This window comes from Ips typographus, linkage group LG2 (assembly GCF_016097725.1).
Source record: "Ips typographus isolate SLU linkage group LG2, UJ_Ityp_2.0, whole genome shotgun sequence".
In the NCBI taxonomy this organism is placed as follows: domain Eukaryota; kingdom Metazoa; phylum Arthropoda; class Insecta; order Coleoptera; family Curculionidae; genus Ips; species Ips typographus.
In genome coordinates, this window is record NC_138423.1 from 25,741,371 (window position 1) to 25,755,196 (window position 13,826).

Here is a 13,826-nt window from a genome sequence, read left to right on the forward strand (position 1 = left end):
GTATAGATGGTCAAGGTTGAGAGAAAAATTGGTTGAGTTTGAAGCCCTCTAGCGGCCAAACAGTTTAACCTACTAACCAATATTGTCATATCTTTAGAAAACCTATTTCATTGGCAATCTATTCAGGTACGAAAGTTTATATAGTGTGGACAAAATAAGCGAGTTATTTACAACTGAGTGAAACACTGCACTAAAAAAAGTGGAAAATAAATTCATCAATTTTGACACTCTCTAGCGGCCCAGCTGATAAATCAACCAACCAATAATGCTATCTCTCTTGAAAGTCCATTGTATTAGCTTTCCACTGATGTATGAAAGTCTACACAAAGTGTACCAAATTGGCGAGTTATTTACGATTAAGTAAAATACTGCATCAAAAAAGTGGTCAACTTTGACACCCTCTAGCAGCTAAACTGCCAAACCAATTACTAACCATGTCAGTTAAATAAGGAAGTTATTCAGGTTCAAATAAAACAGTGCATAAAAATTGAACAAATATCATTGGTCAATTGTCAAACCCGGATTGAAGATAAACTCCAACTTTTTTTGGTAATTCTTAAAAAAAAATGGAAAACCTTCAAGATCAGCCAAAGCGTAACTCGGTTATTTGGAAAAATATGAAAAAACTGTAAAAAGGAAAGTTGTAGGGAATTTTACCCTTTACCAGATTGCATTAGGGCACTTTTCCCCTAAAATGCCTTCTCAGGAAGATATTTCCGAAAAACTATGATAACGCAAAAAAGTGCTTTAAAAAACTATAACCAAGTTCAACCAAACGTAACTCGGTTATTTGGAAAAATATCAAAAAGTGTGAAAGGGGAATTCTACGTTGTTCTTCAATTTAATTCCATTTTTAAAGTGGTAAGAGAAAAAAATGGATTAAATATTTGGATTCTACGTTAAAAATTCGTGTCGCTAATGATAAAGAAAATAAGTGGGGGGTTCCAAATTGTTATATTTTGGAGCACAAGTTCGCGAAAACTGCATTGTTCTACCTTTGCTACTTTTGGAAATATCCCGTAAAACCATCGAATTTGAGATCCGAGAAATTTTCACGGTTTACCTCACCACATTTATCTAAAAGAAAATTGTTTTGAGAACCAGCAGGATTTTTTCAAAATTGATCGCGTGTAGCTGCTGCATCTGACAATTTTTAAGCCTCCGCTAAAAAAACTTTGACCCCCTACGGAAACTACCCCAATAAAATAAGATTAACGCACATGTTCACGTTCGATATCAGGAAGGCTGTCGTAAACACGATTACGGTCAAGCCTATTGCTTTCCCCACGTCGTCCCGGGGGGAGTAATCTAAATATCAATCGACAGCAGTTGTTATCGTAAGTGACCGTTTTTATTGTTTCCTTCAGTTCAACGATGCTGTTATTCAGTCCTTTTTGCTCTACATGTTGTTTCAACCATTTTCTTCGTGTTGTTCCGCCGTTGAGTTTCTGTCAAAAACACGTTTTTCTTGAAGCTTTACTCTAATTCAAATTTCACAGAGTTTTTTCTTTTGTCGGCTACATTCAACGTAGCGTTTCGTAAACAGATTGACAAAAATGGCACATGTGTAACTAACAGCATCAGAATGCAGGGCCATTTGGCATTAAGGGCACTGCAGGACCTAAACCGCAAACGTCCGGCGTACGTCCGCATCGTCCCCGATGAGTTATGGACCTGCCAAGTCCCTGTACAGTTCACCATTAAGTACGATTTACACGTGTGCCGTTTTGTTGTGTCGCGGAAATGCGCCCTGTTCGCTTTTAACAAGTGGTCCCCCGATTCTCTGCAGTTTAGTTTTAGTCAGCGGTTTACGTTTCATTAGAGCCTGCTTTAGGGCTAAACGTGACATATTATAACAAGAAATTAGAGCCTAATAAAGTAATGAAACGAGAGATTAAAAATTTGTTAATGGTAGTATGAATAAAAATTCTGATCTATTGCTATTTTAGCAGCATTATTGGTTTTTTGCACTTAGACCTTAATTATTGCATGACTTAGCTGAATTACGTCATCATGTGATTGAAAATAAACATCTTTTAAAAATTGCATCTTTTCTGCTCACTTTATATTGAAGAATGAAATCCTGTAGAAAGAAATCTTACTTTTTCTTGTCCGAAACATAGTACAATTATAACTTTTGCTGCTGGGCACAGTTTCACAAGACAAGAGGTTATACTGTAGCCGTCATGGTAATGAACAATCTTCCTCAACATTATTTAATCAGTCTTAAATATTACAAAACAGATAAGCAACTAAGGATTGCTTCATATTGTTACAAAGCACCGCCCTCTGTACAAGAAAGTCTAGAATGTCACTTTTAATGGCGGCGTTAGCGGTTTTCGTTTTGTACACAAACCTATACAGATGCAGTAGAAAATATGTTTTTTTTTATTTTTTCGTGTAGTTGATTAGAAGTTGTGAGTGAAAAATCAAAGAACGCTTCATTCCTGATCCAGATATGTATAGATATGGCTTTTTATACCCAATAAAGTCCAGCCAAAGCAAGTTTGAATTGTCCTGGAAAGTACAACAAACTAATGTGAAAACTGTTCAATCAAAGAAAATTTGGAAATCCTTGAAGCTAGGTAAGCAAAACTGGTAAATGGGTTTTATATTATTACCAAAACCTTTCTTTTAAAATGTAAATGTACCAATGGAACTTCTAAAAGCTGTCCTGTTTCTTCAGAGTAAGCCGTTGTTGCTCTCAAAATGCAGGCGGCTTCAAAATGTAACTCACATACCTATGTATGTAAGAGGCAATAAGTTTACTGAATGAGAAAGCATATTGTACTTACCACTCAGTATTGTGTTGGAGTAAAATCATTCCAGTTCAAAGCTTTCAACCACTGTTGGGTTCGAGCAGGGTCTTTTGGAAAGTAAAAGACTGACACTTTTGGGCCTTTCACCAAATTGCTTTTACAATTTGGCAAACAACAAGTGGACGGCATATTGTAGAGGCAATAGAATTTAAGTTAAAAAACCAACAACAAATTATAGAACAATGAAGGAACAATAACAATAGTGATAACACAATAATATGAACACAAACTACACTTTCACTAGAACAATAAACATATAAACAACAATATATAATAGCAAACAAAAATTACTTTGGCAAGTAATCCCAAGTCTTGACTTTAAACCTTAAAAATTAATTTAATCATGGAAAAACTCAATTTCCACAATACAAACAAATGCAAACTGTCAACCACTATTTCGGCCATATTGGAATTTTTGGCATGCACCTTCTTGGCTTTCTTGTACAGGGTGGGCAAATAAGCGAGGTAAGCGGCTATACCTCCGAAACTAATGATCGTAGAGAGTTACGGTAAAAAAATTTATAGGATAAGTAGGCAAGGGAAAATGCTGGAAATTATTTTCAAGTTTCCAAGATGGCTACAAGAGGGCGTTTGCGCCATCTTGAATTACATAAAGTTACGTTTCTTGTGATTTTCCCCAATGAATGTAACAAAAAAGTATTTGCGTTTTAATGTTAACTTAAAGTCGAACATTTTTTGAAAAAAACATTTTTCTCTATCTTTCGAAATAAAGTGGTGGGAGGTATTTGAATGTTGTTTTAAATAAATGCCTGTAACTTCGAAACGTCTTTAATACATTTGGATAAATTTGGTATCATTCAAAAGAGCATTTCTTGGGCTTTTAGGTTTCTTCTGATAATGATAGTTGTGACCTAAACGGCCGCCGCTAGAGGGCGTTATTTGATGTTATAACCAAAATAATGGATTTTCTCAAAAAATTTAAATGCAATGATATGACTTTTTGTAGACTAGAAAATAGACAAATGACAAAAAAAAAGAAAAAAAAAAAAAAATATATTAAGATGCGGTTTGCGCAGGCTTATTGGTTAGTCATATAGAATTTCCCTAAATTTAGGGAAATCTTAATCTGGTTATGAGGCCTTTGTAACAATATCATAAGCATTTGACTCATTCATTTCATAAAAATTCTTTTAAGCTTATGCTTGGTATCCTACGAAATACTCCAAGTATAAACAAGTACATAATATTTTATTTATTATGTGTATTAGTTGTCCACCTGGTACAATAACACACCTACCGAACGAACAAACCTTCTACTCGGCCAAACATGTTTTATTCGCCGTGTAAGACAGGAAACATGAGTGTCCAGCATCTTGGACAACATTGTTGCGATACAAATGTATCCAGTAGACTCATACCTTTAAATGTATCGCAACAGTTCAAAGTGACTTAGAATAACTAAAAAATATCTCAAATTATGTGTGTTTTTTTTTAATCAAAAACTTTTGTACTAAAAAATTTTAAATACCGTTCAGACAAGCCAGACAATGACCTGAAGGTCTAAATTAATTCCGTGACGAATAAAGACTTTCCAGTCATTCTATGTGGGTCCTAAGGCCCACGTTTTTGCTCAGTAATTTATATAGCTCTGTCTACCCTGAAAGGGTTTGCGTTCAGTCTTCGTTCGGACCCAATTCCAGGGCTTGATATCCCCACGATTTTTAATTGTCACCGTTATGGATTAGCTGATTGCTTTTGTCTGCCCCCCCCTTTTTAAACATCTTCCGACCGGCTTTAATTAACCGGTTGTGTTTAAACCAGAAAATGTAGTTGCGCTGTGTATTAGTTATTGACCAGGATTAAATTGAGTTCCCTGTTTAGGTTGTGTAACGTTATGCATATTATTGTTCAATAGAGGCAATTTCCATAAATATGCGGTTCGAATGGCCCGTAATCAACAGCTGATTGTCACGAAAGCCTTCGACCCATAAATTCCAAATAAGGCCAATGATTTTAGTTCGATTGTGTTAACATGTTTCCGTTAAGTATAGAGTCGAGTTGAGTGGAAGGGAAATTCATGACTTTATAGTTATAAATCAGACTCAGTTCATGATACTCGTAAACTAGTCATAAAATCCACGACAAAACTTTTTCTGTTTCGTAATGCGAGAAACATATCAGAATTGGCAGTCATACGATCGCAAGTTATGAAAAACAGTTGGAAGCTGACCAAACAAAACGTCCCGAATAAATGGAGTTTTATAGGTCGCAATCCATCCGAAACAAGAGTGATAAAATCAAACTGTCGCCCGTAAAACTAAAGAACCAGACCCGGTTTAAGGACGAATGTGTGCATTATTCAAAAGCGCAAAAAGAACGAGGTTATTCCCGTTGATTGTTACGAGTGCTTTCGCAAGTCACGTTGCAAGACACACGCGAACAACACGTTTTTCTCGCTGGATACAATTTATTTTTAGATTGCCGTTGAAATTGGGAAATAATGACTTCTCAGTTTTCACGCTACACGTACAATTGGGCTCGGTTTACATTTTTCTACAAAAGATAAAGTTTCAGTTGCGTCACGAGCTTTAGTTTACAAGCGCCGAATTATTTTGCAGGTTCAACCGCCACAATGCCCATCAGCCCTCTGATTATGGGCCTATTAGGGACTGCGGCCATCCTTGCAACTGGAGTATGTTTGGTGCTGGTTGCTCTTTGTAGGAAACACTACACCAGACCCTGTCACAGGTAACTTACTCTCTTATACATAATTATTACTGCCCCAGTAATTTGAATAATGATGTTTATTCTCTTTGACACAGACAAACAGTGGCAATTGCAGGAATAATAACGTCACCAATATTGTCAGCAGAAGTGTAAATTTTGACTTAAGAAAAACTTATGAATTGAGTTCACTAACTAACATTTTCGGCCATTTGACGTCAATTTTATGATTCTCTATACATGATAGTTATTTATGCAACAAGTGAAACGCAATTTTTTTTTATAAAATCAACTTGTTTTTTGACAAAAGCACAGCAAATATAGCATAGTGCAAAACAGTATGTTACTAGGAGTAGAAAAAAAAAATGAAGATTTTTCAATCATTAAAAAAAAATGTATTATTTGCACGACTTTTATAAAATAGTATATTATTCAACTATTACTCACTAAGAGGAAGTTTGTAAGTAATGTCGTAAATCATCGAGTAAGTAATAGCCATTACATGCGTGTAGAATACTATGCTTTTTCTACGACTGTGGTAAGTATTCTCAATGAAAGAAAATAATACCAAACACAAATTGAAATATTATCTGCTGTCAACATGACAATCGCCGTTTAACAGACGACCAAATGTTATAAATGTCAAAATTTCACTCATAAAGCTATAAAATACGTTTGGTGTGGTTTGGCTTGTACTGAATTGTGTATTGAGTGTTTTGTGTGGTTTGCAAAAATATAGCAGTTTGCCACGTGACCACTTCATCAGAGACTCTGGTAACATATGTCGCTTACAAATTTGGTCGCCATCTTTGTCTACCTCACTGATTTTTAATGGTTTCTCTCCAATTCCTGATCTATAATAATCTATAATTTGTAAATTTCCATTCCTGTATGGTTCATTATTTTAAATAGATCACCCTATTTTTTGATCACTTGATAGATATTATACCTATTTTGACAGCACTCTGTTTTTTGACAATTTCCAATAATTACGATTGGAAACGTCAAATATTACGTATTTTTCAAAGCAGAAGCAAAATATCCATCGACTAATCTAAAAATGTATAAGATGTTTTATATAAAATAATCAATACATGTGGCAAAAATGTGACCACAGATTGACATCCGTCATTTTTGTCATGCTGCGACTTGGAACTAATTTTAACTTTGCTGTCAGACCAACGTTAACGAAGTGGCCTCTGGCAGCCATTTTGTATTGCCAGAGGCCTCTGAAACCTTCTTAAGCTTACTATGAATTGTTTTTAACGTGCCAGAGGCCTCTGGCAGCCATTTTGAATTGCCAGAGGCCTCTGAAACCTTCTTAAGCTTATGAATTGTTTTTAACGTGCCAGAAGCCTCTAGCAGCCATTTTGTATTGCCAGAGGCCTCTGAAACCTTCTTAAGCTTACTATGAATTGTTTTTAACGTGCCAGAGGCCTCTGACAGCCATTTTGAATTGCCAGAGGCCTCTGAAACCTTCTTAAGTTTACTAAAACTGTTTTTAACGTGCCAGAGGCCTCTGGCAGCCATTTTGTATTGCCAGAGGCCTCTGAAACATTCTTAAGCTTACTATGAATTGTTTTTAACGTGTCAGAGGCCTCTGAAACCTTCTTAAGCTTACTATGAATTGTTTTTAACGTGCCAGAGGCCTCTGACAGCCATTTTGTATTGCCAGAGGCCTCTGACAGCCATTTTGAATTGCCAGAGGCCTCTGAAACCTTCTTAAGCTTACTAAAACTGTTTTTAACGTGCCAGAGGCCTCTGACAGCCATTTTGTATTGCCAGAGGCCTCTGAAACCTTCTTAAGCTTACTATGAATTGTTTTTAACGTGCCAGAGGCCTCTGACAGCCATTTTGAATTGCCAGAGGCCTCTGAAACCTTCTTAAGCTTACTAAAACTGTTTTTAACGTGCCAGAGGCCTCTGGCAGCCATTTTGTATTGCCAGAGGCCTCTGAAACATTCTTAAGCTTACTATGAATTGTTTTTAACGTGCCAGAGGCCTCTGGCAGCCATTTTGAATTGCCAGAGGCCTCTGAAACCTTCTTAAGCTTACTATGAATTGTTTTTAACGTGCCAGAGGCCTCTGGCAGCCATTTTGAATTACCAGAGGCCTCTGAAACCTTCTTAAGCTTACTATGAATTGTTTTTAACGTGCCAGAGGCCTCTGAAACCTTCTTAAGCTTACTATGAATTGTTTTTAACGTGCCAGAGGCCTCTGACAGCCATTTTGAATTGCCAGAGGCCTCTGAAACCTTCTTAAGCTTACTAAAACTGTTTTTAACGTGCCAGAGGCCTCTGGCAGCCATTTTGTATTGCCAGAGGCCTCTGAAACATTCTTAAGCTTACTATGAATTGTTTTTAACGTGCCAGAGGCCTCTGGCAGCCATTTTGAATTGCCAGAGGCCTCTGAAACCTTCTTAAGCTTACTATGAATTGTTTTTAACGTGCCAGAGGCCTCTGGCAGCCATTTTGAATTACCAGAGGCCTCTGAAACCTTCTTAAGCTTACTATGAATTGTTTTTAACGTGCCAGAGGCCTCTGAAACCTTCTTAAGCTTACTATGAATTGTTTTTAACGTGCCAGAGGCCTCTGACAGCCATTTTGAATTGCCAGAGGCCTCTGAAACCTTCTTAAGCTTACTAAAACTGTTTTTAACGTGCCAGAGGCCTCTGGCAGCCATTTTGTATTGCCAGAGGCCTCTGAAACATTCTTAAGCTTACTATGAATTGTTTTTAACGTGCCAGAGGCCTCTGGCAGCCATTTTGAATTGCCAGAGGCCTCTGAAACCTTCTTAAGCTTACTATGAATTGTTTTTAACGTGCCAGAGGCCTCTGGCAGCCATTTTGAATTACCAGAGGCCTCTGAAACCTTCTTAAGCTTACTATGAATTGTTTTTAACGTGCCAGAGGCCTCTGACAGCCATTTTGAATTGCCAGAGGCCTCTGAAACCTTCTTAAGCTTACTAAAACTGTTTTTAACGTTGGTCTGACAGCAAGTTGAGTAAAATATAAACAATCACCTTGATACTCTTTTATTCAATAATCTGTCCTGAGTTGAGAGTTTCTGAACAACATACTTGATTGCTTTACTAGTACAGCACAAAAATTACGTGTGAACTTCCAAAACAAGTTGTTTGTGACTCGATAATTCCAAGAGTACAAAAAAAGAAGCATTGCGCTGTACATAAAAATAAAACACGCATTCAGTACAACTCTTAGTCCGTATATGCAATGTTAAAGAACTGCGAGGAATTTTCAAATAAACGAGTGCCGTATCCTTACAAATTATGAACCCACTCGTCTTCCCTTTATTCCACTTTAGCAAGCCGAAATAAAACATTCAAAAAACTAAAACGGACGTTTTCCCCAGCAAGAAAACAATGGAAAACTTCTCGTCCTTTTTTTCCATTCCCGAGGTAACGTGAGCGCTGTTTACTCCACTTTATTTCAAATTTCCAGTTTAAGCATTACATAAAATTGCTTCCGAACGGTCTAACGACTCTCCGTTTTCTGTTACGAGCTCTTACATTGTATGAATAAATTTGCGATTGCCACTAGAATAAAATAAAAACGTAATAAAAGTTTTGCTAAAATGCGCCCATATTACCTTCCAGGGCTGACGCCAGCAACAGCAAGCACATGCCCATGGAAGCTGTTATCAATGCTGACGACCTCATTGTGGATGGGTCCATAACTGGAGTGAGGACGCCCAACAGTTCAGTGGAACACACTATAACAGCTGAGGCTGTACGAAATGGAAATACTGTTGAAGCCACTGATCCTGATATCATTAGAAATCAATATGGTAATCTAGTTGTGTCTTGTTTAACTGTGTAATTGTTAATTTGTTGTGTTTGAGTGCAGAAAGGAGACCCATTCATGGTTTCATGAAAGTATACGAGTACGAACCTCCAGGTTGTCGAGACGACGATGACCAAGAAGATGAGGTTGAAGGTTATTCCTTCAAGCATGCTGCCAAAGATACTCCCAATCAGACTGTATGTTCTTTATCAACTAATAATTTAATCTAAGTTTCCAAAAAGGGCATTTAGTGATTTTAAAACATTTGTGTAGATATATCGGAGTTTGCAAAGGCCTAATCGAACTACAGCGAGCACTCCGACACTTATTACGGGGTCCCAGACTCTTACGCACAAATACCGAGGGCCCGAGGTAGTCACGACTTCAAATCGGATACAGGAGAGTTGCATATAAGATCATTCTATTGTCATTGTTTTTATCATTGTAATATATTAATGTATTTAAAATAAAACTGTTTAAAAACTAAGTCTTTAAGTATTATTTTGAATGTAAATTGATTTCCAGTGTGACCAAAACAAATAAGAGAGAAAAAGTGGAAACTAAAATTTACTTAAAAAACTATATCAAAATTCAGGTTTCCAGTGAGCAAATTACTAACTTGATGATTCAAAGCCAGAAACTCAGTTTTACTCTTGAAAATGTTTTATTTGTTCCATCCTAGTATAGTTTCATGGCATTAAGGTAAAAGTTTATTATTCATAATAGATTATTTAAAATCACTCACTGAGCAGAAAACCTGGGTGGAAACTACATTAAACCTTATGCCTTTTTCACAACAAACGTAACATAAGAATCACATAAACATAAACGTAAACTTTATTTTAGCATTTTATCCTTATCATATATGAAAGTTTTATATAGCAATGTTGCTTTGTCCTACGGATTACACCCGATCATAATATAAATAGGGTTTGAAAAAATTAACTTTACGTTTATGTTTACGTGTTATGTTGACATCTATTGTGATAGTGGCATTACATGTCATCTGTGTCGTCATGTAGACAATAATAGTCCAATCGTAAGTCACATTAATCAATTTAAAATTCACGTGGAATAATTATTTATTAGTCGTAGCAAAATAGTCATTTTCCAACCATACTACTACTTGTTTCTAGTTATTTTACTTATCAAAGAAACTTGTTCTAAATAAAAAAAACTTCAGAAACTAATTTTCTGATTTAGCAGTTTTTCAGAGTATACATATAAAACTATTAATCTCTGATGCAAATAGGGTGAAATTTAATCTGATTCTAATAGAAAACCTTCTGAAAAAGGACGGATTTTGTATTCATATTACATGGATACCCCCCAAAAGTGACTACTGTTCTCGCGGAGTGAGTTTACCCGTGCGTCACAAAGGCTACGTCATTTATAATCATATGAATCAAATCAAGTTTTCGTCAACAAACCTGTTGTGTTCATATTAGAGAAACGGGCGTGTCTAAAGCTTCGTCACGTTTAAAATTTTGCGTGTGTTATCAGTCAGAAAGTAGAGATCTTTGGCTGCAAATTTGCACTAAGACAACCTTATACCAAAGTGAATCAAAAATATGTTGAACGAAATAACATTTTTTATTTATGAGAAGTCTCCCTTTGGATCATAGAAAAAACATATGTCGCCCTATCGTATTTTCCTAATTATTGTCATTGTTTCATTATTGCTGACAATAAATAAATAAAGTAACACTCTAACTATTCAAATGAATATAGGTATAAAGTGGAGTTTTCACATTGGCAATGAAAAAAATTTACAAACATCTACAAAATTATTCTGAATCATAAATATCATCAGAGTCTGAATCAGAAGTGTTAGAAACACTTATAATCAGTGGTTCAACTTCCATGTTTACTATAAATTGCTCCCTCTCATACCACCCCTTAATCAATTTTTCAGTGTGTCGTACACAGTTTTCCCATACTTGTGGGGTGCATTGTTCCAGAGCTTCTTTCCACATGCTGAGGACCTTTTCATCACCATAACCATTGCGTCCAATATGCTTGTTGTAGTAATTCTTAGCATGGGCCCAAATTAATTCTATTGAATTAAACTGGCAATGATAAGGTGGAAGTCTTAAAACCTCATGACCATGTTGCCTGATTAGCTCGTCAATTATATAAATATTCTCCTTCTTATTCCTTTTAGCTAATTGTAACAATTCAGCTTTTAGTAGTTTTTCGTCAAATGTAATGTTGTTCTTTTTTAACCATTTTATTATGTCTCCTTTTGTAGAGGCAGATGATGGTTGTTTCTCTTCTAGTACACTATGATATGGCGCGTTGTCCATTACTATTAAAGATGGCTCTTCCAGATTGGGGATTAGCTGTGTTGTCATCCATTTAGTGAATATACTATTATTCATTTCACCATGGTAATCTAGTGTAGTTGATTTTGAACAAAATGATAAACTGGCATTTTGAACAAATCCATTTGAAGATCCGGCATGAACAATGATAAAACGTTTGCCATCATATCCTTCTGGTTTACGCACACTTTTTATACTTTCATCCTGCCATGACTTTGTTTTATTTCCCTTAGAGTAAATCCATGTTTCATCCAGGAAAATCACTTGTCGTCGGTATTCACTGGTCATATTATCCATATATTTGCGTAAAAAACAAGCCCTCATGGAAGAAATATGGCTTCGTTCTATTAGAGCTCTCCTGTTATCATCCCGTCTAAATTTGAAACCTAATTCATTTACCAAAATTCGCAGAGATGTATCACCAATATGTATTATTTCTTTAACCTTAAGCTCTTGATTTAGGTTCTTGATGGTTACATGTTTCTCTAAAATAAATACAACAAATTAAAAATTCAATAAGACATTCTGAGTGATGCTGTAGTATCTCATATGCCAGAACCGGAAGTTTTCAGGTTGCAATTCACTTATTTTATTTTAAACCCGCTGGAAAACATTTTAGACGCATATTTTATTTTTCCTATGACTTTATTATTAATATGTTTGAAGAAATTTTTATGAAAAATCTAATGCAACCCAAAAATCTCTTGAAAAAATAAAATGTTTATAGATGTTTCTTACAAAAGTAGATATGTTTTACTATTATTAACTCACTATCTTTGTACATATCATATAATGTATTTCGAACATCCATTTTAATGCTTTCAGATACATCAGTGGTCTTGGCCCGTCGATAACATCTCGATTTACGTTTTCTAGGTGAGGAAATCATAAGATTGCTTGCTTGCTTTTTCCGAATTGAATAAACAGTTTTGCGGGAAATTTTCAAAGCAGCAGCAACCCTCTAGTATCAAAAAAATACATCACTAAGAATATATAAGGTCTTAAAATTTGTTATTTACTTCCTGAACAGATGATAAAGCTTCTAAAGGCCCTCCATTGTTTTTTTCCAATTCAAAATATTCACAAAGGTTAAGAATTAACTGCTGGGCTTGTCTGTGGAGAATTTTTCCAGGCATTTTCTAAAAAATACTGTAATAGTAAGTAATTCCGAATTTACGACATATATTAATTCTGTTAAAACCAAATGGCAAAATAAAAACCACAATAGACACTCCCATTTTTTTTTCAAAACAGGTTAGTAATTGTGTCAATTTTGGTTAGACCGTGACAGCCGATATAAAAAAAATAAAAATATTAATAATAATAATATGAAAGTACTTACAGAATGTTAAAAGCGTAGAAACAATAGCTCTTAAAAGAACTGTGGTGGTGTGGTAAAAAGAAAACTTTATAAATGATTAACAACACAAAGAAACGGAAAAGAATTAATAGTAAACAAATCAAATAAATGTCAATGGTTTTCAAACTGACAATGACTGAAATAGAAGCGCTAATCAGTAAATGTTTATTTTGAAAGACATTCACTTAGATATTTACCCTTTCTGAAAGTGAACAATAGACAAGGATGAAGTCAATAATGCATGTCTACTTCTAAATCACAGGGTGATGACGCACGGGTAAACTCACTCCGCGAGAACAGTAGAAACTTTCCTTAGTTTATTCTGTCCCGGCTTGCTACACCAGGCAGACGAGGGCAAACTTAAACAATTTTATTTCGACTTCAAATTTAATGGAAAACGTGTTTCCCAAACTTGCGACCACTCTCCAGATACATAAATTTGCATACCTGGAAAGTTTTTTGCGCCCTACGCCCACTTCGTTTTTAGGGTCGAAGATATTTCGGGCTGATCATCGCCCTATACAAACTAGCGGCTGGAAATCTGCTGGGAAACGTACATTTAACTTTTTTCACCAGAAAAAGAACTTTTTATATTTATTCATAATTTTACGAGTCGGGTCCGACATGCCTTTAATACGTAACTTAAGGGAAATTTGAATTTTATTTAGCCCCGATGACGTATTTATTCCAGAATCGGATTTCCGTTGAAATATCGGACGTCCAATAAAAATATATTAGAGTGGGATAATTTAAATATTTTATCGCGTCCCTCTGGGTTTCATGCGAAATTTATACGACAAATTGCCGCTTTATAAAGAGGATTGTCTGCCAGTAAAC

General features: G+C 35.6%; 2 protein-coding genes across 3 annotated transcripts in view; one reads left to right on the forward strand and one right to left on the reverse strand.

Annotated features, from left to right (window-relative positions):
• side-IV (sidestep IV transmembrane protein) overlaps window positions 1–9,792 on the forward strand; it is a 149,287-nt gene extending 139,495 nt beyond the window's left edge. For both annotated transcript variants that reach the window (XM_081972396.1, XM_081972397.1), the window contains 4 exons: window positions 5,399–5,528; window positions 9,119–9,309; window positions 9,369–9,502; window positions 9,579–9,792. In XM_081972396.1, coding sequence (XP_081828522.1) covers window positions 5,399–5,528; window positions 9,119–9,309; window positions 9,369–9,502; window positions 9,579–9,719 — 596 coding nt within the window. In that variant the 3' untranslated portion in view covers window positions 9,720–9,792. The remainder of the gene's footprint in view (window positions 1–5,398; window positions 5,529–9,118; window positions 9,310–9,368; window positions 9,503–9,578) is intronic.
• An 850-nt stretch (window positions 9,793–10,642) lies between these two features.
• LOC145724321 (uncharacterized) lies at window positions 10,643–12,776 on the reverse strand. The gene is made up of 3 exons (XM_081972488.1): window positions 12,649–12,776; window positions 12,401–12,590; window positions 10,643–12,114 (listed from the first exon to the last, which is right to left on the reverse strand). Exons 1-3 carry the CDS (start codon window positions 12,763–12,765, stop codon window positions 11,093–11,095), a joined length of 1,329 nt encoding a protein of 442 aa, XP_081828614.1. The 5' UTR covers window positions 12,766–12,776; the 3' UTR covers window positions 10,643–11,092.
• Between the last annotated feature and the right edge of the window lie 1,050 nt (window positions 12,777–13,826).